This window comes from Podarcis vaucheri, assembly GCF_965113315.1.
Source record: "Podarcis vaucheri genome assembly, chromosome: Z".
Taxonomy (NCBI): domain Eukaryota; kingdom Metazoa; phylum Chordata; class Lepidosauria; order Squamata; family Lacertidae; genus Podarcis; species Podarcis vaucheri.
Window position 1 is genome coordinate 38,205,154 of NC_138758.1, and position 27,840 is coordinate 38,232,993.

Here is a 27,840-nt window from a genome sequence, read left to right on the forward strand (position 1 = left end):
TAGAGGACAGAGAGTGAAGGGAGGGGTATCTCTGAGTGTATGCAGAAACAAGCACAAAGGTAAAGCGAGAGTACATTCCTCCCCCCACTTTTGCTTCTGGTCCTGCCCACCACCTTGGAAGGTTGCCCAGAAGGGAACATGGCCCTCAGATGAAAGGCTCCTGCACCCACTCACAGCACACAAAACACTGTGTAAATACTAACAATGAACTCATTATTCAGGTGTGCCTCCTTAGTTATCCAAAACATCACCTTCCATCCATAAGAGGAAGGAATCAGAGAAACCTAAGGCCCATGTTAAAAAACCGCACCAGTTTTCTGTAGGGGGGAGAATCCTAAAGGGAGAGAGGGGGAACCCAGTGGCCACAGAATGCTGATTGTAGTAAGAAATGGAAAGCAGGCGACCAGGGTATGGAAGGCAGCACTGCAGAGGAGGGCAGGGCTGTCTGGCATCCTACTCCATGATAAAAAAAAGTTCTGGTCCCATTTGAATTTCAGTCTTTAGGAGCACCCCCACACACCCCCACACACTTCTTCACACACACCTTCCCCTCCCCTCCCCATTTCTGGTGTTACTGGTCCACTGTTAGCATCCAGGAAGTTTGTGGGAACTTGGCAATACGGAGGGATGCTGTTTTCTTGGCTCCAGAATAAACTCTGCGTGCCCGGAACTAGAGCAAGGAGAAACGAAATTGGAGATCAGAGCTGTCATGTCTTGTAACATTTCTCGTGGGGGTCACCTTTCCTTCCAGAGCATGATTTTTTAGGATTTGACTTTGGGATATTGATTTTGAATTTCCTTGTTTTTGTGTCCTGTTAATTTTCACTTGTTTCCTCTTCTTCTTCTTTCTGCAAAGCAAGCCCAGAGTCACCTTCAGCTCCTCTCTGATTTTGGATGTGGGGGAGGCAGGGAGGAGAGAACAACTCTGCCTTTGAATTTGCTGGTCATAGGAAGAGTTTTCAAAGGAATGATGGCTCTGTTGGCGATTATTTGACTAGAAAAAACACCATGGGTTGCATGCTGAGATTTTATATGGAACGTCTTTCTTGTAGATGATCAAGGAAGCCAGCTCAGTCTCAAAGATGCATTGTAGTGGCTTACTCTATGGCCTTTCGCCACACTCCTAACCTTTCCTCCAAAGAACTCAATGTGATGTATACACTTCTCTCCCCCTGCTACATTTAATCCTCAAAACAAGACTGTGGGGTAGGTTAGGCTGAGAGACAGTTGCTCAGTCTCCCAAAGTCACCCTTCATGGCTGGGCAGGGATTTGAACCCTGGTCTCCCAGGTCTAGCACTCAAAAGTAGCTGTGGACCTACTTCAGGCATAGTCTCATCCTGCGACTTCTTGGAGCTACCTTCATGGCTGGGCAGGGATTTGAACCCTGGTCTCCCAGGTCTAGCACTCAAAAGTAGCTGTGGACCTACTTCAGGCATAGTCTCATCCTGCGACTTCTTGGAGCTACCTTCGAGCTTGCTTTGTCTGGCTTCCAGCCAAGGTGTCACTGGGAGCTATCCAGGGTGCTGACCCACCTTTGGCTTCTCTACCTGGGCTTGTCTTCTGCTGTATTTACCCTGGCCTTGCTGGGGCCTGGTTCTGTCTCTTGGATTACAAACTTGGTGCTAGCTGAAAAGGTGATGATGTTGAGAACCCCCCTTAAAACTAGGCAAAACATATACAAACCCCAAACAAATAAAACACAAGACATAAAAAACAGGCAACAACGTCCACTGCCCCCAAATAACACACAGCCCAAGGGAAAGTCCTAGCAATGCTATAGAGCTTGAAAGGCTCAAGTGTTTTTCTACTGTAGATTCTATCAACGGGTCAGATAATGCATAATTTGTCCCTTTACGGGGCAGTTTCCTGGTTGATCTTTGGAGAGCCTTTTGATATCTTCCTTGAAAGGGAGAGGGGTGGCAACATATTTGAATGCTGAGATATTTCTTAGACCCTGATTCTTTTTCTGAGGCTATGATTATGGTTTCTTCCCCCTAAATATATTAGGGGCACTGCTCACCAACCCAGAGTTTGCCAACCCCTTTTCCCCCACACCAACCCCACCTCCCTCTACACCTGACCAAACCCCTCTTTTTACACCTCACTCAATGCTTACAGCTCACCCCAGCTTCTTTTAAAGAAGGGTAAGAAGCTACAGAGAGCAGTTTTCTCAATAGTTTTCCCTCCCTCCATTAAACTTCACTACAGGCTATCAAAGGGACGCTGGTGGCGCTGTGGGTTAAACCACAGAGCCTAGGGCTTGCCGATCAGAAGGTCGACGATTCGAATCCCTGCGACGGGGTGAGGTCCCATTGCTCAGTCCCTGCTCCTGCCAACCTTACAGTTCGAAAGCACGTCAAAGTGCAAGTAGATAAATAGGTACCGCTCTGGCAGGAAGGTAAACAGCGTTTCTGTGCGCTGCTCTGGTTCGCCAGAAGCGGCTTAGTCATGCTGGCCACATGACCCGGAAGCTGTACGCCGGCTCCCTCGGCCAATAAAGCGAGATGAGCGCCACAACCCCAGAGTCGGCCACGACTGGACCTAATGGTCAGGGGTCTCTTTACCTTTACAGCCTATCAGCAGCCACATGAACTGCAGCATGATGACATCCATTTGTTTTATGTATATAGGAAGATATTTGGCACCTTCTTTAGTGTTTGGTTGACCATAACAAATATTTGATTGACAACTTTAAAAATTAGTTAAGAAAAAAAATTTTTTAAGGAAATATTGAAATGGGCAGGGAGAGCCTTGGCGAGCAGCAAGGGGGTGTCTAAAGAGGTCAGGATGCCTAGACCTGGTTCTCCCCATTGACCACAACCAGGAATCAAGGTTAATCAAAGAGATGCATTGTTCTCGTACTGTAATGTAACACTTTGGTAGCAAGTGGGTAGATCTTTGCTATGCTTCCATGCATCAGCCGGTTACACTGAATGCAGATGTCTCTGTTTGGAATCCTTTAATAATTTAAACTTCAATTATAATGGCATGTTTATTATGTCCCATGCAATGCTGCCCTCTAGAGGAAATTGATGGTATCAAATTATAACTTGTGTTTATGGTAGGCCTATTATTGAATTTAGATTTAATCATGAATTGATTGATGGATGGACAAATGAAGGCTTAAAAGTTTTTGTAATGGAAAAAAATGAGGTTGGAGCCAATGTTAGTCCTAATCAGAGTAGACCCATTTGTTTTAATACCCTGATGTTTTAATACTCTGATGGATTTGTTATTACATTTTTCATTACATATTTATTTTATTTATAGCTGTAAAACTGTTTTAGAGGCCATTATGGTATTTAAGTTGTGCATGAATTAATAAATAAAACAATGGACATAACTAACATGGATCCATTATTTTAAGTGGGTCTACTCTGAGTAGAACTTAAGTTGAAGACAACATAGGATTGTCTATTTTTATGGAATTTGTTTTTTGTTCTTGTTTTTCTCTGTCTGAATCTGTTAGATGCCTTTGTTCTTTTGTTCTTTAAGAAAAATACATCTAAGGACATAAATGAACTAAACTTTAAACACTGCCCTTTTAAAAGAGGACATTTTGGACTAGTCTAACCACATATATTTGAAAGTATATCCATATACTTCAGTGAAGATTCTTGCCAGACAAAAACAATTTAAATGAGGTTTTAAAAATTATCAAAATGTATCAGAAATAGTGTTAGATTTATTACTTTGAAATATTTTAGGCATCTGGTTGGCCACTATTATTTATTATTTATTTCATTTATGAACAGCTTCCTGTGAGACATCCGGAAGTGAATTACAATATCTTCACATATATTGCTGGAAACCTGTGGCGGGGGGGGGGGAGTTGTTGAACTCAGGGTGCTGCTTGCAGACTTCCCAATGCGGCATGTGGTTGGTTCACAGCTGTCAACATTTCCCTTTTCTTTTAAGGGATACTCCCTTATTCCGAATAGGATTCCTCGCAAGAAAAGGGAAACGTTGACAGCTATGGGTTGGTTCTCTTTAAGCACAGGATGTTGGATGAGGTGGGTCTTTCAGCCTGATCCAGCAGGGCTATTCTTATGTTTTTAACAAGCTGAAAATCATGAATCACAACAGTTCCCTGGTGATGCCCCCCACCCTTCTTATATTCCTCCTTTGTGTGACAATTGTCAATGTAACCCTCCTCTGTTTCCTGTTGCCAGGAGTGGACTTTGGTCTTTCAAATTTTATCAGTGCTCAATTCACAAGTGTCCCATGGCGCCCCCTAGACTCAGTGCCCAGTGTTGCAGAAGCAGTTGTGCTGCCCTAATTCTGCCTCTGCAGTTGCTGATCCTGATCATTCAGCATTCTCATTTCACAGAATCATAGAGTTGGAAGGGACCCTGAGGAGCATCTAGTCCAACCCCCTGCAGTGCAGGAATATGCAGCTGTCACTTTCTGGGATCAGACCTGCAACCTTGGCATTATGAGCACCACGTTGTAACCAAATGAACTATCCTCTCATTCAGGTCCTCAGGTGGGTCCTTGTACTCCTGGGCAACAAGACAAACACTAAGCTGACTGCTGCATTTATTCTGGAGTCTTTAGTTGATGCATGGATTGAGTTAACAGGAATACATTATATCTATCATCCATCCATCCATCTCTATATCTCTATCTCTCTATCTCTCTATCTATCTATCTATCATCACCTTCCTGGATTTTTATTTTTCATACTTCTGCAGACCTTGGGGTTCCCAGAAGCCTCCTGATTGCTCCCTGTTGCCTGTGCATTGATCCTGGTTAACTAATGATTGACATTCACCTCTGAATACCAGAATTAGCAAGAGTACTGATGAGCAAGTAATGGAATGAAGCAGACCACCTCATCCTTGGAGCCACAGAACAGAAAGAGACACAACGTTATACCCCTCTGGCCTAGTTTGATGTGTGTTGTGATTGATGCACATTAAAGCCCTCTGTTTCACCTGTTGTTGGGGGCTGTGAGGGGTTCATATGAAGAACTTTTGGATCCATGTGCAGCTGCCCTGTGTGGTGAGGCACAGAACTGCATGTGGCAGCAACGGCCTGGGCAATTTAGCATCCTTGGTCTCTGCAGTAGTGTAGCGTGGGTTGCCAGGGCCCAGGGCCATGTGGATGTGTGGGTGGGAAACAGGCAGAGTATGTATGCACATTCAACTGCCTAATGCTTCACCCAGACGGCAGCTGCGTCCAGACTCCAGACTCCATCCATGCGTCCAGACTCTATCCATTGTCTTGATGGAGAGGTCACTTCCTGGTTTGCACGGAGAAGCCATTTTCAATGGAGCCCAGCGACAGAAGCACACAGTATTGAGGAATTGCTAGTTGTTGAAATTTTGCTCCTCTAACAATTTTGAACTTGGGGAAACCATCCCTGTCCCCCCACCACCACACTATGCCACTGGGTTTCTGCACCCACTCCATCCATTCTGGATGATATTGACTCCTTCTGGACAAGAACAGCCATAAGGGGTTCCTGCTCCAGATAAACCTTGCTTGAGCTTATCTGCTTCATACAGTTGCCCTTTGGTTTTGGCGTTCTGGTTTGCCCCTCTACCCTGCCTCTTGACTTGCCCCTTGTTCATGTGTGTGTGTAAATAGCACAGTGAAGTGCATAAATAAATAATCTGGTAAGACTGCTAGTTGGAAGGATAAAGAAATGTTAAGGTTCATCAAGCCTGGCAAACAAAACCAATCTGAACACAAGCTTACATTTGGCCATCATGGAGTCATGAGGATGTGAAAAGGAAGATCCAACACTGAAGAAGCAGTAGGAAGGAAGTAAAGCCTGAAGGAACAAATGGTTACTCAAGAAGGAATCAGTGAGGGAAGAATAGGATGCCTTTCTGTCTATTGTGCCCAAATGGTTCAGGTAACTTATTGCAACTGTTGTTGCTTTAATTCCAGCATTTGATGCTTCCCGGCTGGCTCTATGGTCCTTATCCACAGCTCCTGTCTCACTGCAGACCACTCCCCACAACTCAATGCTAACTCCCTGGAACTCTGTGTGCATTGAGCTGATAGTAAGAAAATTATTCTCTTAAATACCCCCAAAACAATCGCTGAATCTCAGTTATGGGAAACATATCTTGGCTGTGGATAATAACACCAGGGCTAATGACAACTAAGAATATAACATTATGGTTGCCAACTGGCAGTGGGTGGGGGAGGCTTGGCCAGCTCCTGCAGCGTGAAATGCAGTAATTAGGAGGCAAAGCTTTTCACAGCATTAATGGGAGAAATGTGCCTATTTGGCACCCTCAAAACTCTGCAGGGGTGGAGGCCAATTAGAATGGCTCACCCCCAGAGTCTGATAGATCCAACTGTTTCTTAGTTAACTCAGGGATGTGTGTGTTCCTGCTGACATGGCTTGTGGTTCTGTCAATGCCTTGGTCACCCTCTGGAGCTGGGAGCTTACTGGAACATCTGACCCTATTCTGCTTCATAAAGCCTATTCAGCTCTAGGACAGCAGCCAGAGTGACAGTGGAGGGGAAACTGAGGCCACATGTGATTGAATGACAGCTAAGAAGCCATTTCAGTTGTGTGCATTTACTGTTTAGGCTTAATTGCAGGCTTCAGGAGGAGAGCAGTGATGGGTCCTACCAGATGTTCCCTGGGATTGGGTATTGATAAACCACTGTGGGAATTGCAGCTCCATGAGGGGAATAGGGATCTCCTAATAATTCTCAGCACCGTTAACCAACTACAGCTCCCAGGATTCCTTGAGGGAACCCATAACTGTCTGAAGTGGTATCATAGTGGCTTTTATGTATAGTGAAGATGAGGTGTGGGGGGAGGGCAGCAAACCAGAAGGGAGGAAGAGTAGCATATTATGGATGAAGTCATGGATGCCTGAATAACAACACTCCATACAACACAGCAAGATTTTGTTTTAGGTTTGACTTGTATTCCTTCAAAACAATGTTGTTTAGTATTATGAAAAACACTGGAGTTAATTTAATAAATTAATAATTTAATAAAAGAGTTGCCTTTCAAGGTGATTTACAAGCATACAGCAAAAGCAACAAAAATAGGTTTAAGAGAAATACAAACACAAAGGTGTGTATTAAAAACAACACAAACACCCTAGAACCGTGGTTGTACTGCTCCCTGGCGAGAGGATTAACGGGGGGGGGGGGAGGAGAGGCACTGGAGATGTAAATGACTTAGAAAAGCTGGAATCACTGGATCAACTTCATCGATTTTGTTTAATTAATTAAATTAAATACTTTTAGTTGGATTTTGAATAAATGTGCAATTAATTGTTACTGGTTTGAATTTTACTGTGTTATTATCTTCTGGAGAAGAAAAAGATAGAGAGTAAACATTACAAAAATCTGTAGTGAAGTCCCCGCAGTTGGCTGGAATCTTGTATGCCTACTTCTGGAAACTCCTGGCAGCCAAACTGGTGCCAAACGTATTGCTCTGCTTTCCCTTGGACCACATCAGTGGTTGTATGGGCAGCCCATGACCTCCATGCACATTGCCCAGCCTGCATCCCGGGGATGGCACTTTTGGTGCTGCTATTGGAGCAAAAACAACACAGGAGGCAGCAGTTATGAATTACTGGTCTCTGCAGCCACAGCAGGCGCTGGGACTCTCCAGCAGTTTGACTTCAGCCCCAGAAGTGCACTCCATTGTCTCTCGAAACAGATGGATCCCAACAATAACATTAGTTGTGCAAACAGCTGTTCTGAACCATATTTTCTATAGAGCAGGGTAGGAGGCACTGGGGATGAACTTATGGAACTAAGGGGGTGGTGGCTTGAAAAAGTTTGGGAACCACTGCCCTAGGCAGAGGCCTTATTTTTAATAAATAAATAAATAAATAGTAAAGGTAAAGGGACCCCTGACCATTAGGTCCAGTCGTGGCCGACTCTGGGGTTGCGGCGCTCATCTTGCTTTATTGGCCGAGGGAGCCGGCGTACAGCTTCCGGGTCATGTGGCCAGCATGACTAAGGTGCTTCTGGCGAACCAGAGCAGCGCACAGAAACGCTGTTTACCTTCCTGCCAGAGCGGTACCTATTTATCTACTTGCACTTTGACGTGCTTTCGAACTGTAAGGTTGGCAGGAGCAGGGACTGAGCAATGGGAGCTCACCCCGTTGCGGGGATTCGAACCACCGACCTTCTGATCGGCAAGTCCTAGGCTCTGTGGTTTAACCCACAGCACCACCCACGTCCCTAAATACATACATACATAATAAAAATCAATCAACTGGAATGGTTTGTTGAAACATAAAAAAAATCTTCATTTGTTTTCAAAAAATACATATGCTGTTCCACAAAAACAGGGACTTCCTTAACATGGAGCTCTATAATATGGAAAAAAGCTTACCTGAAAGGCAGATTACTCATCAGAACTGTCACTTTAGGAACAGAGGAGGCAAACCAGAACCTTCCCCACAATTATCTGTAAGCAATGGGGTTCTGTAGCAATCACGCAGGGGGTGTCCAACAGGCAAGCTGGTGTGGTACAGGTTCTCTAAAAGGGTTAGAAAGTTTTGGAAAGTAATACAATGGTACCTCGGGTTACATACGCTTCAGGTTACAGACACTTCAGGTTACAGACTCTGCTAACCCAGAAATCGTACTTTGGGTTCAGAACTTTGCTTCAGGATGAGAACAGAAATCGTGCAGCAGCAGCGCAGCAGGAGGCCCCATTAGCTAAAGTGGTGCTTCAGGTTAAGAACAGTTTCAGGTTAAGAACGGACCTCTGGAACGAATTAAGTTCTTAACCCGAGGTGCCACTGTATTTTAAAATATATATTATGCCAGATTTATGCAGCATAATTTCTCTCTCCACCACCACCACTAGAGGCCACCCACTCTCTCTGTCTGGCCAAAATAATTTCAAGGCTTTCCACTGGAACTGTCAGAGTGCACCAACCAGGGTCAGGATTACAATTGAACCAACAAGAAGCCGTGCCTTTCAGGCAGTTGGTTATAAAGGAGGGCACAGTGCCCAGTGTGAAGGGAGAATGTGTCATTTATTCATTAATTAAACCTTTTCCTCCCAGTTACACTGGCATGATACCCTGTTTCCCATCATACATAGATACACAGTCTCACTTTTTAAGGGGCTGAGGGAGGGGGGTAAACTTGCTTTTTGTTATTCCAAAGTCAAAATAAGATCCAATCTGGATAAGAACACAAGACTGTAAGAGCTGTTCAACAGTGGAACAACCTCCGACAAGAGGTGGTGGACTCTCCTTCTTTGGAGGTTTCAAGCAGAGGTTGGATGACCATCTGTCATGAATAATCTAGTTGAGATTCCTACATTGCAGGGGGTTGGACTAGATGACCCTCAGGGTCCCTTCCAACTCTACAGTTTTATGATTCTATAAGTCCCATATAGTTCAGCATCCTTTTCTCACACTAGCTAACCAGATGCCTCAATAGGAAGTGACCACATGCAGGATCTGAGTGCAAAGGTTTTCTCCCTACTTCCACCAACTGGTATTTCTGCATTTCTGCCCCTCTGACTGTGGAGGCAGACCATAGCCATTATGACTAGTAGACACTGATAGCCTTATCCTATGTAATTTGTGGAATCCTCTTTGAAAGCCATCCTGTCACTGTTTCCTGTGGGAGTGAGTTCTACAATCTGACTATGCACTGTGTGATAGAAATATGCTTGCATGTGAAAGGGAGCTCATAATTGCCAATGCGTTCTTATTCTGAAGATTATATACACAAGTGAATGCAAGGCTGAGGGAAATGTAAAGGCTTTGCATTGAGATAAATGAACTAAAACCAGCAAAGGAAGGCTACTACTCATCTCTTAATCTCTCCATACCAGGAGAAAAGCTTCACTTGAACAGAAATATTTAGAAGACCAGGAAACCTACCTCCAGTTTAGTCTCTAAATCAGGGCTAGGGCACCTATGGCCCTCCAGATGTTGCTGGATTACAATTACCATCATCCCTGACCACTTGCCAGGGTTTTTTTTTCTTAAATATTTATTTTTATTTATTTAACCAAAAACATATAATTCAATTAACATATTATGGTAAAGAAATAAAAGAAAAACAATACAGTTGAATGAAAATGAAAATTAAACTCACATAATCCCTGGGATAGCTCAGTCAGTAGGGCATGAGGCTTTTAATCTCAGGGTTGTGAGTTGGAGTCCCAAACTCTAGTTTGGGCTAAAGATCCCTGCATTGCAGGGGAGGTTGAACTAAACGATCCTTGTGGTCCCTTACAACTCTATAACTTTGCTTTGCTGATATGGAGGGGGCAGTGAAAGATTGTTTTGTTCATAAATTGTTTATGTCCTCAAGATCTTGCAATATTTTCACCTGAAGCTGAAAAGTGGCTAAGAATTCTAAGCAGCAGGAGTATTTCACATGAGGCATTTGAACTCTTGGCTATGTTCATGGGAGCTTGGAGTCCAGCATCTGGAGAAGGCCATAGGTTCCCCAGTCCTGCTCAAAATGGCTACAGATTACTTTGCCTTTAGTTCTGATATGATGTTCAAACTCCTCTTAACCATTTACTACAGCTGGGGGGGGGCACCAGAAACCTTGGCCTTCTAGATGTTATCAAATGGTGGCTCCCATTAGCCCTAGCAAGCACAGCCAGGGATGGACAATTGTAGTTCAGCAACACCTGGAGGGAACAAAGCTTCACTACACCTGGTCCACAGGCAACCCAATTGCCCCTGCATTGAGTTGGTTATGGTGAGAAGTCACCTTGAAACTTTATAACTGCTCCTTAGTAGACACATAGACTGCAGTCCTATCCATGCTTACTTTATTAGCGTTATTTGCTTTTATATCCCATTTTTCCACCAAGCAGTTCAAGGTGGTGTACAGTGGTTCTCTCTGCTGCTCCCCCCCCCCATTTAAACCTCACTCAGCCATGAAGCTCACTGGGTGACCTTGGACCTGTCACTGCCCCTCAGCCTAACCTACCTCACAGGGTTGTCATTATGGTAAAATGGGGAGAGGGTGACTTATTTGTGTCACCTTGAGCAACTTGGGAGTAAAATAAAACCTATTCTTGGCAATCCTATATACGCACTCCCCTGGGAGTAAGCTTCTGCTGGACTCAGTGGGGCTTAACAGAGAATTTCCTTGGAGGGGTTTACTCCTGTGTAGGCAGTGTTTTGCCCTGAGGGACCCGCCTCTGACTAGACAGGACTTTGTTGTTTAGTTGTGTCCGACTCTTTGTGACCCCATGGACCAGAGCACGCCAGGCACTCCTGTCTTCCACTGCCTCCCGCAGTTTGGTCAAACCCATGTTGGTAGCTTCGAGAACACTATCCAACCATCTCGTCCTCTGTCGGCCCCTTCTCCTTCTGCCCTCAATCTTTCCCAGCATCAGGGTCTTTTCCAGGGAGTCTTCTCTTCTCATGAAGTGGCCAAAGTATTGGAGCCTCAGCTTCACGATCTGTCCTTCTAGTGAGCACTCAGGGCTCAATTCCTTCAGAATAGATACGTTTGATCTTCTTGCAGTCCATGGGACTCTCAAGAGTCTCCTCCAGCACCAGAATTCAAAAGCATCAATTCTTCGGCGATCAGCCTTCTTTATGGTCCAGCTCTCACTTGCCTTTTTGCCCCACTGAATTCAACAGGGCTTCCTCCCAAGCAAGGTCACAGCGCCCGCTTCCCCGGACTAAGGCTTGCTGAATTCTGTGGGGCTCCCTTCCTAAGGAGAGGGGCTGGTTCATGACGGGGCGAGGCCTTTCCCCTGCCCCACTGAGTCCAGTGGGGAGGGGGGCTCCCTCCCTCCCAAGGCAGGCTGCCATCCAGCAGGGGAAGAGAAGGCGAGAGGCCTTCTCCTCCCCCTTAGCCACCGCCACGGGCTCCACTGCCTTCTCCAGGGCGGGCAGCAGGGCGCGCTGTGCGGCCTCCTCTCCAGCCTCTCTCTCTCTCTCACACACCGGGGCCCGGCCGAGGGAGGGGAAGCGAGACGAGGCGGCGGCGACCGAGGAGGAGGAGGACGAGGAGGCCGGGCTGAGCCGCTCGTCTTAGGCCCCGCTGCGGCGTCTTGAGGCGGAGCAGACTGGCTTCCTTCCCGCCCGGCTCGGGTGTTCCCTCGCGGCGGCAGCTGCGTCGTCGTCGTCTTCCACCTCCGCCGCTTCCTCCAGCCGGGCTGGGCCTCTGAGCCCCGAGCTCCCGTCCCAAGCCCCCCTCTGCAGGCGGGCGGGATCGGAGCCCAGCCCCGGCGCGGCCGCGACATGTCCGGCAAGATCGAGAAAGCAGGTGGGTTGACGGCGGGAAGGCCGCTGAGAGAAAGGGGGCAGGGGGAGGCCGTCCGCCTTTCCTCAGTCGGCGGGGCGGTATTTTGGGGACGGGGGAGGGGAGGGAAATTGTGTGGGGTGGGGGCGCACTAGAGACCAGTGCTTTTCATTCACACACCGTTTTGGTTCCTGATTTCTTTCATCAGCTGGATTATATGGGTCTGAGAGAGATAGAATCACACAAACACACACGCCCCCCCTCGCCCATGCTCAATGGAGGCAGCCCCCACCCGGAAGGGTCTGGCCGCCCTACAGAATATAGTAATCCTCCCGCGCCCACGACAGCGATCCATTGAAGTTAGACTTTCCTCTTGCCCCCCTTCTCCTTTTGTTTTTCTTAAAAACGTTTTCCTCTTGCCCCATGGAATGGCAGCCCCATCTCTTTTCATTTAAAATAAAAGTCTTCTAAATGCCAGAGAGTAGTAGGCCCTTTCCTGCCCTATAGAAGAGCAGCATATACATATATATATATATATATATATGTATATATGTATATGTATATATGTATGTATGTATGTAAAGGGTAAGGCTGCAAATCAAAAATAGCAAATGTGAGAGATGCACACACACATACCCCCCAGGATAGGGAGCCCTATAGAAAAGGCATCTTCCCTACCCTCTTTGGAGGAACACACCCCCTTTCCCCCTTTTTTATTATAAAAAAATGCTGTTTCTAATACTGTGGAGTAATAGGGTTCCTGCCTCTTGGCGCTGCTGTCAGTCCAATAGGACACATACGTTTGGGGACTAACTCAAACCATAGGTCCTGGGATGCTCCTAATTTCCTCACATATAATGCTTTTTATTTTATGTATAGAATCAGAGCCATCTTCCCTAAATTCAGTATCCCCCTGATATTTGCATACAGCCTTTTTTTCCTCCTGTGGAATAATCCCTATTGCACCCTGTACAGCTATTTGTTTACTCTTTCAGTCCTGTAGGAGGGTGCTATAAAACAGGTTTACTCCTGCCCCATGGAATAGCGGCTCTACATTCGTGTACCCCTGTTGTAAAAGACATTGAAGGCTTCTTGACCTATAGGGGGGACTTGCAGCAAGCTCCACATACTACTGGGAGAGTTTCTCAAAACCAATCTTAAAAGAATGAACTGAATCCCCCCCCCCCAGGACACTCTTTATTTCTCAGGCCTGTGTGTCAGGTATGCTCCCTCCCTCAGAACTACGGTATATACCTAAGCTTCATAACTTTTTTCAGCTCAGAACCATACAGAGCAGAGTTCCTCCTTCCCCATATGGCAGAAGCAGCAGCAGCACCTTTCCCCGAAACTTCATTCAGAACAGACTCTTTCATATAATCATAGAATTGTAGAGCTGGAAGAGACCCTGAGGATCATCTAGTCCAACCCTCTGCAGTGCAGGAATATGCTTCTCTTCCATATGGCAATCAAACCTGCAGCCTTGGCATTATCAGCACCACGATGTAACCACTTTCATAGTGCAATACAGTAGATAATCTGTTTCCTGACCTGAACAATCATCTCCAGCTTCATAAATCAGATTCTTCTTATTACTGTAGAATAGATGGTTTCCCCAGTGCCACAGAGTATCTTGTTTTTCTTCCAACTCTATAAAAAACCCAGTTCTCATGCTTCATAAAGCTCTGTAAAACAAACTTCATTCCACTTGTAGATTAACACTTTTTTCCCACCCTGACCTGGGCCTTTTAAATAAAATCTATAGTGTAAATTCATCCTAGTACAGTACTGGATAAAGAGTTTATTCTTCTAGCTCCTTATTATTTATTTATTGCATTTATATTGCAGCTTTTCTCCATGGAGCTCAATGTGGTGTGCATGATTCTCCCCCTCATCATTTAATCCCCACAATAACCATAGAAGGTAGAACAGGCTGAGAGGCAGTGAGCTTCATGCTGAGTAGGGATTTGAACTTGGGTCTCCCGGGTCTTAGTCTGACCCTTTAACCACTACAGCACATTGGCAACCCAGTGCCCTCCAAATATTTTGGACTCCCATCAGCCCCAGCTTCATTGAGCCCTATAAAGCAGACTTTGTGGGGGAGCTTTCTCAGGTAGTGTTCAAGGGGGTAGTATTAATTTCCACTGACCTACTGTATTTCACTAATAGGATTTGGTGGTATTTGGTGGTGTTGGGCTGGGACTGTGGAGGTCTGGGTTCATATCCACACACAGCTATGAAAAGTTGTATCTGTAGATGCTACTTCCCAAGGCGTATCTGATGAGAGTTGTAGTTCAAAATATCTGGAGGATATCAGATTGAGGATGTGTGGTTTACACAAGTAATCTGTCAAAGACCTTTGGCTATCTCCCTCATTCCTCCAAACAGGGTCCTTTGCAGGTAGCATGGAACAACAGAAGGTGACTTCTTGCATTCATGTATATGCTTATCCTCTACTGATTAGCCTCATGAAAGTGTTCTTTGGCATTTTCTTGATATTTGCAGAAACCCCACAGACTTAGAATTTCCAGAGTTTCTGCTCCTGATTTGCGGTATGAAACTGGTGGTGATTGGGGAAATTGGTGGGTGTTTCCAGATGTGACTGATATTGGGGTGTAGGTGGGGAAATGCCTGTCCCAGCACCCATTGAAGGGGGGGATGGGGTTTTCCTGCTGAATTGCATTGCCACTGAAGTTTGAACAGAGAGGTATGAGTTGAGGCCTCCTGTGAGGGGAAACTCCAAATGGCACTTGAAAGAAATTTTCTACTTGTTTATATATTTTTCTTGCTTTTTTGCATGCGTTGAGAGGGGTGCACTAGAAATTAGTTTCTCAAGTCTTTCATATTATTTCTGAAAACTAATACCCACTGTTCTGAAAGTTGTATTTTTGCACATTTATTAGCTAAAAACAAGGCTGTTAATGAGTGGCATAGCTTTGTGCATAATGACTGATTTTTAAATTCTAAATGTCCTGTTTAGTGGAAAGAGTGGAATATATTCTCTTAATATTCCTTCCTTCCTCTTCTTTGTTCTCCAGAATGCTGGATCTGGCTGGGATCTCCCTCTCCCTAGTCTTGAAAAGAGAAAGGTTAGGAAGACATTCCTCTGCTTGAAGCAGTGAACTGGGAAGCATTTAACTGGGATGCCTAGTGGCACTTCAGACTCCTAAAGGGTCTCCTCTGATTTTAAGCTGTATCTGTTTACAGCTGCTTTTCGGTGTACCAGAGGTGTTATATTTAAAGATTCAATTAGTGTTTTGCAAATCAAGCAGTGAATTTATTTGGTTTCATTATGTAGCATTTAATTAGCAGAGAGAAATCAATGTTGTATTGTGTTCTGTGCTGTAAGGACTCTCTGGATATCTTCCTTGGGGGAATGTACAGTAACAGTTGTGGTGTCAGGCCACCACCCTTTCCCCACCAAACAGGCACTGTTCAGACCTGTCTGTCTCTACTTGCTTGAAAGGCATAGAGAGATTTCTGGGTCTGATGATTTTTAAATGCTTTTTGTCTTGACTTCTTAGCTCTGTGCAGCATCTGAATCTGTCTTCCTGTGATAAGGTTTTGGAGGGACCCCTTGGAAATAAAAAGTGACTTGCATTTCCTAGCAGCTGATTTCAAGTACTATGCACTGTGCAAATCGTGTCTCTTGTACCAAGTACGGTACTGTCTAAAACAAGTGAGCATCCCATTGTGTCAGAGGTCAGATTATTCCCCAGATACTGATTAATTGCTGAGTAATATCTTCTGAATGCTTGGAGCAGAATACTGTGACACAGAGACACGGGTGGCGCTGTGGTCTAAACCACTGAGCCTCTTGAGCTTGCAGATCATAAGGTCAGCAGTTCAAATCCACCCAACAGTGGTGAGCTCCCGTTGCTTTGTCCCAGCCCCTGCCAGCCTAGCAGTTCGAAAGCATACCAGTTCGAATAGATAAATAGGTACCACTGTGGCGGGAAAGTAAATGGCCTTTCTGTGTGCTCTGGCACTCGTCATGGTGTTCTGTGTGCCAGAGCTATTTAGTCATGCTGGGCAGTTGACCTGAAAAGCTGTCTGCAGATAAACACTGGTTCACTTGGCCTGAAAGTGGAGATGAGTGCCATACCCCATAATCAAATTTGACTTTTAAGGGGTCCTTTACCTTTACTTTGTGCGTGTGTGTGTGTGATGAATAAAGCAACTGTGTATAAAGCAACCTAGGGCAATACTTTTCAGGGGATCTCCCATTCCTTCGGTTAGGGGGCGAAGCAGTAGCCAGGATCAAATACAGCCCTTTGGGCTTCTGTCCAGTCCTTATCTCTCTTCCCAGGCTGTCATTCCCCTCTCAGGCTTCCTCCATGCCCTCCTTGAGTACTTTTGCCTGGCTAGGATGTATCCTTAAACTGTGCCGTAGCTACCTGTTTGTCTGGGTAGAGGATGGAGACAGGCATGGAAAGGGAGTATTGAAGACTCTGGTCTTTGCACAGCTTTGATGAAGCCCACTGTGCCATTGTCAGAATTACATCTGTTGCCCTCCTACTAGTGTCATCTTGCTCCCAAAAAGTTGCCTATGAAGCAATGTGGACTGAAAAGGATTCCCCAACCCAGGGGTAAAGGAAGGACACAGGGGTTTGCCTGATGCTGTTGGGAGGCAAGGATCCCAGCAGCACTGTGGAGCACTGTGAACCTCTGGTGAAAGATTAACTGGCTGTCCCAGCAGGTTAATTGGAGAAACGAAATGTCATGTCAGCCTGCCGTTACAGGACAGCTAGACCTGGCTGTTCTTTCTCTTCCTGGCTACAAATAATAAGCCCAGGTACTATATCTTGAAAGGCAGCTAGCAACTTCTGCAAGCTTATTTGCAAAACTGCCTTCAAACCAGGGGCTTTGGAATCTTTTTCAAGAAGTTGGTATGGTAAAGGTAAAGGACTCTTGGACGGTTAAGTCCAGTCAAATTCGACTGTGGTGTGTGGCACTCATCTCCGCTTTCAGGCTGAGGAAGCCAGTGTTTGTCCGCGGCCAGCTTTCCGTGTCATGTGGCCAGCAGGACTAAACTGCTTCTGGTGAAACGGAACACCGTGATGGAAGTCAGAGCGCACGGAAACGCTGTTTACCTTCATGCCACAGTGGTACCTATTTATCTACTCACGCTGGTATGCTTTCAAATGCTAGGTTGGAAGGAGCTGGGACAGAGCAACAGGAGCTCACCCAATCACACAGATTCGAACTGCTGACCATACAATCAAGAAGTATTATCAAAAATCAAGGGCACATTCCAGCCAAGAAATAACACTCAGGTGTGAAGGAGGGCAGTGAGGGGTGTGGCCTCAGAGAGGGTGCATGGCTTGGGGAGTATTCCAAGGGCCAAAAAGAGGGGCCAGAAGGCTGCATTTGGCTCCTGGGCTTGAGGTTCCTCACCTCGTTTGGAATTTGCAAGGCTCATTTCGCACCTGGCTATTAGCCACTTGCGACCAAGTGAAGATGACCAAGCGAAGGGCAGCAGGATGGTGTCTGACTTCAGCATCTGGAGGTGCATGGCTGGGGATCCTTGGATCTTGATTGTGTTCACACACTAGTAACACATCCTGTAGAATTCTATGGGTTATGTTTTATCTGCACAATCCAAATGAATTTCAGTAACCAAAAAAGTCATATTGAAAAATACGACTTTTGAGCTGTCTGGCCCCAAAATGGCAACTAGGCATTTCATTTTGGTGACTGTACCCTGATTTAAGAAGCCATTTGGTGCCTAGCTTATAATATTTGAATTTCTAACATTGCTCTGTTGAAAGTAACAGGTGGTTATGAGACTGATTCTATGCATGCTTATTTGAAAGCAAGCCTTGTTGAATTTGATAGGATGTGTACTCCCAAGCAGGCATATATAGGGTTGCAACATTTACATCATCTTAAGGTTAATTAATCCACAGTAATTGATCTTACGCAAGCTTGCTTTGTCTATAGGAGTATTTCGCAAACTTTTGATAGTTGAGGCATGCTTCTTCTAAATTAAAGTGGGAGGTTCCCTCTGTTTCTTTTTCCAACAGGCTTATTTTTAAAGCATTGAAGCAGCTTCCCCTCCTGTGTTTTTGTCAATAGGCAACCAGCTTCAAGGGTGGGCAATTCTGACGAGTGTGCGCACTGGGAGTGATTAAATGTCTCAGCTGCTTCTAATGTAGAGACTTCAGAAGGGCAGTAGCTCAGTGGTAGAGCGTCCCATATTCCATCCCCGGCATCGTCAGGTAGGGCTGGGAAAGACACTTATCCTGGAGACCCACTGCCAGTTAATGCAGGCAATATGGTAGGGTTGTCATATACAATATTGAAGAGCAAAAAAGAGGACACATTTGCCAATTTCCAAAGGATGTTCATATTTCAGCACCATATACTACTGTTTGAAGCAAACGCACTCCCCAGAATTTTTTTTATTATTATTGTGGGAGTCCCATGGGATATTGCATTCAGAGGCTCTGGGCAAAATCTCATGTCTTAACCACACAGTGTTGTAGTGAGGGAGCTTAGGCTAACATCACTTTGAGCTTTTCAGACTGAGCCCAATTTAGATTTTTACAACATAATGTGTCAGAACAATACTAGCCTAAGTGCATACTGCCCCTCCCTTTAAAAAGGGAATGGGTTTCAGAGCAAAATGATACATTCTTTCCCTTTCCAAAGAGACATTAATGAAATCTCCTACCATGAAAAGATTGGGGGGGAGCAGACTTAAGCATAATGCGACTTCCTAAAGATAAACAAAGCATTCTTGATTGTCCAAGAACATCCCTTCTCCTCCCCCCACCCCCCGCTTCTGTAGAAATTTAGGGAAGTGGCAATTTGGGAACGAATCCTGATGGCCCCAAACAGAAAGAAAAAAGCTGATTCTCTCCCCACCCCTACAATAGCAAATAACCCTCTTCCCCCACCCTAAAGAAAAATGATGTTTCCTCTCCCAACTCTCCCACACTTAGCCATCTACTTAAGTTCCAGAAGGGCCATTGCATCCTCACAGCCTTTGGTGGGCCAGGTGGGGAGGCAACAAGTTCCACACCCAGCACACCAGGTCCATCTTGGGACCTTCCTCATTCCCATCACTATAACTAACTGTAGGAAGAGAAAACACAGAGGCAGACATTTTCCAAAAATTTAAAAATCTGCCCGGACAGTAATTTCACCTCTGAAAAAGAGGACATGTCTGGCAAAAACTGGACGTATAGCAATCCTACAGTATGGAGAATATTGACCCAACGAATCTGAATAGGAAGTTACCTTTTATGAGGTTGATGAGGTAAATCATTTGGAGATGCAGAAAGTGGCCTCATTATTAAGATTTTCCCATAATCTAGTGAATTACAACTGCAGAAGATACATATCAAATAGGTAAAATAATTATAGGTCCTTACCACCCACAAAGGACAGTAGTCCCTGCCAGCTCCCACCTGGGATTTTTCCTTTCTCCTCCCAATCTGGGAGACCAAAATTTCCAGGGGTCTCTCTCCATCAACCACTGCTAATGATGGCCACTTGACTTTCAGTTTCACCAATTATTTAGTGGCAGAGGGGGAAAAAGATTAAAGATTTTCAAATACAGGAGTTCCTATTTTATTTTAATGTTTCTTGTCCATCATAAACCAAGCCTTCCAGTTTGCTTTAGATACTTTAAGAATTAGTTCCCTCTCTATTTTCTCAACAACAGAAAGTGGTACTCAAAGATTTTCAAATTTTAGATTTTCCCCAGCAGATTTTTTTTTTGGGGGGAGGGGTGGTGTCTTGTGACAGTTTCTTCATCCCAAAGATGTTTTAAAAAGAGAGGATGTGATTCTTATTTACCTATAAGGTGACTGTGTGGCATTTTGGCATGATGGTGTTACTCCATAGCTTGCCAGCTCATCCTATCTTCTGTCCAAAATGCAAGCATAGACAGTAGGAAAACGGCTTTGATCCAAGTGTCTTGAGGTTGACTCCCAGATCACCGTGATCTTCAGAGTGATCTGTCTGAATTTTATCAATCACCACATAACGTAGATTCCAGCGTATAAGACAACATTTTAACCCTGAAAAAGAGGTTAAAAAGTTGGGGGTTGTCTTATACGCTGGGTATGGGAGACATGGTGTGGAGCCTGCCCCCCCCCTGCTGCTGCTGCGGCAGCTCCGAAACAGCAGCAGCGGGCGGCAGGCGCTGCACCGGGAGAAAGCTGCCCAGTGTGGAGGCCCCCCCCCCTGCTACTTCGGAAGCAGCAGCAGGGGTGGCGGGCTCCGCTCCACGCCTGGTGGCTTACTCCCAGCGCGGAGCTGCCCAGCGTATTAGGCGACTGGGCTCCTAAGACGAACCCCCAAATTGCAGCTGCCAATTTGGGGGGTCGTTTAATACTCCCAGTCGCCTAATATGCCGGAATCTATGGTAATTATCTTCTGTCAGTTGCAGCTAGCAGAAACACAGCTAAATCGCCATTCCTCTCTCCCAGAAGTGGCCCCAGGGATGCTCAAGGAATTGGAGTCTGTGAACTCTGATGCCAATTTACCCTTATCTGCACCTCCTAGGTTGATGTGTGGATCAGAATAACAAATTATTCCTTCCAATTTTGTAGTTATCTGAATTTTGAGATTGTTATTGACTTTTAAAAGGTGTTTAAAATGCATATTTTATAATGATATATTTAAGAAATAAGTACACTGAGATAAAATACATGCTTGGGTATAAATTTCATTTTTCCAAAATAACATTTTAATGTAGACATGAGATGGAGGCAATTTATGAATGGAAATCGAAATGGACAAGAAATCTGTATACTTGGCACTCAATCCTGGAAATAACTGGCAGGCTTGCACTAACACTGTGATCAGCTGATTTCTGCTTTCAGGCTGGTGCAAATGTATCTTACTGCTCACCGCATGGCAACAAGCTGTATGTATGAAATGTACACCATGGGTGCAGTGCATAGCTTTTACATCCGGTAAACATTGAGTGCTGATGTGTGGTGAGGGAATGCCGGCTTGGACATCAGAAGAGTCTGGCTCCTGGATCAGGCCAAAGGCTTGTCTAGTCCAGCATCCTGTTCTCACAGTGGCCAACAAGAGGCCCATGATGGGAAGCCTAAAAACAGGACCTGAATGCAACACAGCAACTGCTGTTCAGGGGCAGATTGCCTCTGATAGTGGAGGCAATTGAAAATAGTGTTGAAAATACTGTGGTTATAATCTAAAAAACAGTATTGCTAAAATAAACAAAGTAGCCAACCGACTCATTAAGGTAACACGCGGATGCCTGTTTGGGTGTAAGAAGGGAATGTGTGTTTTGTGTTATTGGGATGGGGAGGGAGACAGCTGGAGTCTAATGGAATGCAAGGCAGCTGGCTTGTGACTTAACCAAAAAGCTGAATTTGGAAAGAATTTCTAAATTTATTTTCTGGGTGTGGACAGTTCCTTTGGGCTCACCATCAAAGAGAAGAGGGGCTCAAAATCTGGCTAAAAATATCTGTTGGTGCAAACTGGCTGCCCTTTTTGGCAAGAGATTTTTCTCCCCCATGTATCCTGAACCCATAATTTGCTTTTTTCAATGTAGTTGTTGCTGCCAGACTCTTCCGATGGCAGAAAGGCAACGGTTAGTTCTTCATGTGGGATTTGGTCCTACATGAGGCAATGATGGCCACCATCTTGGAGGACTTTAAAAGAGGAATAGGCATATTCATGGAGAAAAAGGCTATTGCCTCTACTGTTGGAGGCAGTGTACCTCAGAGCACGGGTTCCTGAGAATCACATGTGGTAAGAGTTCTAATGTACTCAGGTCCTGCTTGTGGCTTTCCCTTGGAGGCAGGAGTGGGGAACCTATAAACTTCCAAATGTTGCTGAACTACAATTCCCATCACACCTAACAAACACGGCCAGTGGCTAGAGATGAAGGGAGTTTCAGCAACATCCGGAAGGCCAGAGGTTCTCCACACCTTTTCTAGGGCATTTGGTTGACCACTTTTAGAACAGAACGCTGGACTAGATGGGCCATCAGAACTTTTCTTGCATTATTATGTGAGTGTGCTGTTAATTTCCTTAAGACATCTACTCTGCTTTGCAGTGCTTTGAACCATAGAGTGGGAATGGGGAACACACAATGCACCAGATGTTGTGGACACCCAACTCCTGTCAGTCCCTGCCAGCATGGCCAGTAGCCAGAGATGATGAGGGTTATGGCCCAGCAAAATCTGGATGGCCACAGATTGGCCAACAAATGTCACATAGTTTTGTTTTGGTCACATGTCACCAATTTGAACAACATTTGGCAATAGACCAATTTACACTCTTTCTGGGGACAGGTAGCTCACTGCTAACCAAAAGACTCATCTAGGTACTTAAGCTGCATTCAGTCTGGCGGAGAACAAACTCCCTAGCAGTGCTCAGACTAAAACTTGACACCCCACCCCAAAGTTTGGAAGCTACCTCCGTTCTTTTGAACCAATTTCTGAGATTTTCAATTTCCCAGTGCCACCAATGTGGGTCAGTAGCTCTAGGAAAACTACGATTCCCAGCTCTCCTTGCATTTGGCATGCACAACATTGGCTTGACTGTTCTTGGCCATCCCACAATCATTCTGTGGGCAATCTGGGTGGAGCTTGTGAGCTAGCAGTGGATTGCTGCCTCCACCTTTAGCTTCTCTGGAGTAGACACCTCTTTGGTCTGATCAAGCAAGGCAGTTCTGTTCACTCTGAACCAGAATGCACAATCTGAGGATTGAATGCAGCCCTCAATACCGTTTTTTTGGTGGCCCTCAGCAACATTTGACACCCACCCCCCAACCTAATGCTGCCTTCCTAAAGCTGGGTTAGCAAGGCACTGTGAAGGAGGTAGGAGGACTCCCGGTCCCTGCCATAGCCTTGTGCCATGAGATGAGCCATGAGGGATGCAGTATAGGAATTGCCTTCTTAGGTTATAATCCTTTTCTAGCCTTCTACCTCAAGGTGTAGGTGGTGTTGTTCATTCTGCAGTTGGGGTCAATCATTATTTCCAGAATCTCAGAGAGAAATGGGAAACATGTGAAGTCATATTTGGAATTTGCTGTCCATATAGGAGAGTGCTGGGTCTGTTATTTATTAAATTTTTACCCCACTCTTTCTTCCCAAAGAGCCCATGCATTGTGTGTGCACTTGGAAGCTTTGCAGCCTTCCCTCCCCTAAGAACCAGTAGAAGCCAGTGGCTCCGTCGCACAACACATGCAAGCCATCTACCAGTACATGAACTACTTAGTCTGTGCCTTTTCTTATTCCCAGGTAGAACAGGTAATATTTTCTTGGTTGAACTCCTTGCTGTATTATTAAATGCTACTTCACTGTGTCCTAAATAATGTCAGCCATTCAGGATATAGCCAGGTGCTCATTTAGATCAGGAGTGGGCACCCTACAGCCCATGGGGAAGCTGATCCCTGCAGAAAGTAACTTTGTCAGCCCTGAACTTGGAGGTTTGCTGAACATGAGGCCAGTAAAGCTCCTTATGCTGCAGTTCTGAAGTGTCTGATAACCAACCGGCTGCTAAGTGCTTTGGGAAGCACTGCGCAAGGTACTTTTGACCAGGGTGGGTGTGGGTGGGGCAAGCCATCTGTCAAATCACCTGGCATCATAATGATGTCAGGTGATTGACAGGTGAATTGTCTCCTTCCCCTGTAAACATTGATGGGGGGGGGGTTCGTGGGGGGCAGGAACCTAGGAAAAACAGTCTGGAGGGAGGGAACCTGAATCAGATGGGATGATGGAAGCAGCAAAAGCTCAGTTTGGACCTCTCTCAAAGAGCAACCTATTCCTCCAGTAGCAGGAAGAGGGGAGTGAGAGAGAAAAGGAGTAGCTGAAAAAGAAAAGGGGGTGGCATGCAGTCTGAGGGCATGCAGATCTCAACAGAAAAGGGTTCCTCAAGACTTCTTTTTTATTTTGAAATACTGCTTTCTTCTTCACTGCTTTCTCTTTCTTCTCATCTTCCCTTTAGACTTGCTCACTTTCTGTCTCCACCTCCTCTTCTCCTTCTGTTTCCTCTTCCTTGATGAGTTGCAACTCAGTGTGCCAGTGGGACACCATGGAATGCATTGAGGCGATGCGGAGGTTCTCACTGTGGCGTTCGACCTGTGATGGCACACTGACACATGCCTTGCATCAGATGGTGAGGCCTGCATGTGTGAACATGAGACAAGGGCTTGCCCCAGAACATCCAGTGAGCTTTTGTGGATGAGTAGGGAACCTGAACCATGTCCAAGCACAGTAAAATATCAATGTGCCTTTAAAAGTATTGTGAAAGGATTGTTTTCTCCCAATTTACTTAGTTTATGGCCTTTCATTTCTAGACTACCTTTCATCTATATAAATCAGGGTGGTGTGCAAACACTCATATAAAATTCAACAGCACATAACCACAACTGAAAAGAAAATCGAATGACCAGTGTCTTGCATACTTCTTTAAAAACTGGCAGTCATACAGCCTTTTCTTCCTACTTATCATCTCAAAAGACTGAATGGAAAAATATACCTTCACATGGCAGTGAAAGATTAATATGGAGTGGAGCAGTCTTATTTTAAGTGGTGGAAGTTCCACAGTTGGGGTGCTGCTGCAGTGAAGACCCTGCCCTTACATCACTGCATAGTGAACTGCTTCTCTTGGGAGTGCCAAGAGCAGGGCCACCCCCTACAGATGTCAAGGCATGAGTTGGTCCTGAGCCATTCAACACCATTCAACACCAGCTGTTGGCACCTTAAATTGGTGATAGTCCACACAGCCATAAACTTGCCTATGTCTTAAGATGGAGGTTTTGCTCAGTGGAACTGTAGCCAATAAGATGCACAGCAGGTGGAGCATAGGAAACAGGGCCTTTTCTGTAGTGGTGCCTAAAACATGAGAATCCCTTTCAGGATAGATCCATCCAGTTCTGTCTTTTTGCTCACAGTTTGATGGGCTAGGCAAGGCTCATTTCTTCTAGCAGGCTTGCTTTCTGACCTTTTGAAGTCACTGTCCTGGTTGCTACCTCTGCAGTTTTGTTTTTGTGCATTTTCAACTTTTTATAAATGCTTGGCAAATAAGAACAGTTTGCTGGATCAGAGCAGTGGCCCATCTAGTCCACCTTCCTGTTCTCAACAGCTAGATGCCCTTTAGCTCTCCTGAATCTTCCTGCATTCAGCTTCATTGGATGGCCCTCGAGTCCTACTATTATAAGAGAGGGATGAAATCTTTTCTGTATCCCTTTTCTCATTCCTCATAGCACGCCTTTCTAAACTCAAAAGCCCCAGATGTCATGGCCATTCCTTGTGGAGTTTGTTAGTTGCTTGGAAACTTGACACTGATACGCAGGGGTTCAAATGCCTTTAAATGCTGAAATAAATAGGAAGCCATTTTGCCTCCTGCCCTCCACTCTCCCCCAGCTTTCATAATTTATTTCCCAGGAGATATTTTTATTTTATTGGGGATTGGGCAGGCAAGGGCCCAAGCAGTTTGTCTTACAGATGACAACTGTGTTGAAAATATATGACCAGCTGTGGCTGCATTTGAATATTCTTATCTTCCCTTGATTTGCATATTCATATCTTCATTTAATTTGTGCTACTGCTTTGATAAACCGTGCAGGTTGGCATTAATAAGTGGAACATAGGCACTTCCAGACATGTTTTGGATTGGCTATACTGAGCTGTGAAGGAGCTTTGGCGGGGTTGATGTGTTCAAGACCACAAGGGGCGCCCCACCCTTGTTCCCAAAGCACATCTAGTGTCTATTGGTGCCTTACAATTCTTATTGCTCCTCCTGCCTTAGATCATAGGGGTTGATACAGCTCTAGCATCTGTCTTTCCTGGTGCAAAATGCCACTGGACCAGGGATGATCAGAATTGTTGCTCATGATCCTAGCAGGTGGAGAGATTGTGAGCGTGACCTTTTGTTTTCAGAGTACTGTACTGTCATGGGGAATAGAGGGTTCGGTCTGGGTAGACCTTTCCTCTTCTAAGAAAGAGCTTTTAGCTGCTACCCACATGGTCCCCTTCCTAAGATAAGGATTGCGGTGTTCTCAGTGTGCTTGGGATGGGTGAATGCATGATCAGAACTGGAACTGACAGCTCACTTGAGTTGGGGTGCCCTTCCATTCTCAGTTGTAGAAGGAGAAACTGATCCAGGATGCATTGCTAGTCAGTTTCGTTAGGGGAAGGGCCTTAGCTCTGTGAACATCTGCCTTGTATGCAGGCAGCCTCAGGTTCCCCCCCCCAAAAAAAAATTTTTTTTGTTGAATTTTACATTATTATTCTTTTATCACAATTACATCATAACAAATAATAAACTAAATTCCCCACTCCCCACCCCATGACTTCCCTCAACTTCCCCTTCTGTTTTTTTTACATATAAACTTGTCCTGCTTACAATACTATACTTCAATATTATATCCATAAATTGAGTGTTGTTATATTATTATCATTTTAACCTCATCTTTATAGCTTCTATGTTTATATTATTAATTGTAAGTGTTTACTCAGACCCTGCTAGTAAGTCCATTTCTTTACATTGATTCTGTAAATACAGCATAAATGGTTCCCAATCTTCTTTAAAATCTCTATTGTCTATGTCTCGGAGTCTTTCAGTTAGCTTTGCCATTTCAGCATATTCCATCAGTTTTTCTTGCCATTGTTCTTTGCTTTTCCATCTTAGCCACTGTTGTAGCGTGCATGAACAGTTTTTTCTTCTCTTTTGGCATATCTTGACCTGAAATGCCTAATAAAAAGGCTTCTGGTCTTTTAACAAAAGTTATCTTAAACATTCTTTTCAATTCATTATAAATCTTTTCCCAATACTTTTTAATTATTTTACAATTCCACCACATATGAAAGAATGTGCCTTCTTTTTCTTTACACTTCCAACACTTATTGGAGCCTGTTTTATACATTTTTGCCATTTTAGCATGTGTAATATACCATCGAAACATCATCTTCATGTAATTCTCTCTTAATAATATAGAATTGGTAAATTTTAAATTTACTTTCCATAGTTTTCCCCAGGCTTCCATTTGAATATTATGTCCTACAGGCAGTCTCAGGCTTGGTCCACATTGGCATCTCCAGGTAGGGCTGGGAAAGACTCCTTGCCTGAAACCCTGGGGAGCTGCTCCCAGCTGGTGCAGACAATATTGTGTAGATAAACCTATGTTCTTATTTAATTCATCCCTATATTCAGAACCTTGAGGACTAGACTTTTACTTTACTCAGGGAAAGGCCATTGTGCAGTGGTAGAGAACATGCTTTGCATGCAAAAGGTCCCAGGTTCAACCGCTCCAGGTTTGGCTGGAAAAGACTCCTTGCCTGAAACCATGGAGAGCTACGACCAGTCATTGTAGACAATACTGAGCTAGATGGGCTGAGGGGCTGGCTCTTTATCAGGCAACTTCCTCTACTGAGCACCCCTAATTCATGCTTGTCACCCATAGTGAGTAAGAATTGCCTTCAAGGGACCAGAACAGGAAGTTATTCTGCAATGTTTTTGCCTTCCCTTTCAAGCTGCTGATTTGCCACAAATACATTCTATACATAGATATGTCTGAGAAGCAGTCATTTTTGTGGACAATTGCAAAACTGTACTGTTCATTTATTTATAGCCATTATATTTCGAAACAGAGCTTTGTAGCCACAAGGACTTAGAAATTAAAGTTTGGGCTCCTAGAGTTTCTCTTCCTTGGTTCAGAAGAGCGA

General features: G+C 44.9%; 1 protein-coding gene and 1 long non-coding RNA gene across 9 annotated transcripts in view; one reads left to right on the forward strand and one right to left on the reverse strand.

Moving 5' to 3' along the window:
* Positions 1-1,363: 1,363 nt before the first annotated feature.
* On the reverse strand, positions 1,364-10,047 carry LOC309523787. The gene is made up of 3 exons (XR_014215624.1): positions 8,331-10,047; positions 4,421-4,503; positions 1,364-1,627 (listed from the first exon to the last, which is right to left on the reverse strand). It is a non-coding gene; the product is annotated as an uncharacterized lncRNA (long non-coding RNA).
* Positions 10,048-11,509: 1,462 nt separating this feature from the next.
* RAPGEF1 (Rap guanine nucleotide exchange factor 1) overlaps positions 11,510-27,840 on the forward strand; it is a 108,030-nt gene continuing 91,699 nt past the window's right edge. For 3 of the 8 annotated variants that reach the window (XM_082207796.1, XM_082207799.1, XM_082207797.1), the window contains exon 1: positions 11,519-12,205. In XM_082207796.1, the coding sequence (XP_082063922.1) occupies positions 12,181-12,205 (25 nt within the window). In that variant the 5' untranslated portion in view covers positions 11,519-12,180. Of the gene's footprint in view, positions 12,206-24,118; positions 24,290-27,840 lie in introns of all 8 variants that reach the window. The other 5 variants (XM_082207798.1, XR_014215579.1, XM_082207800.1 and 2 more) reach the window with 5 other exon arrangements.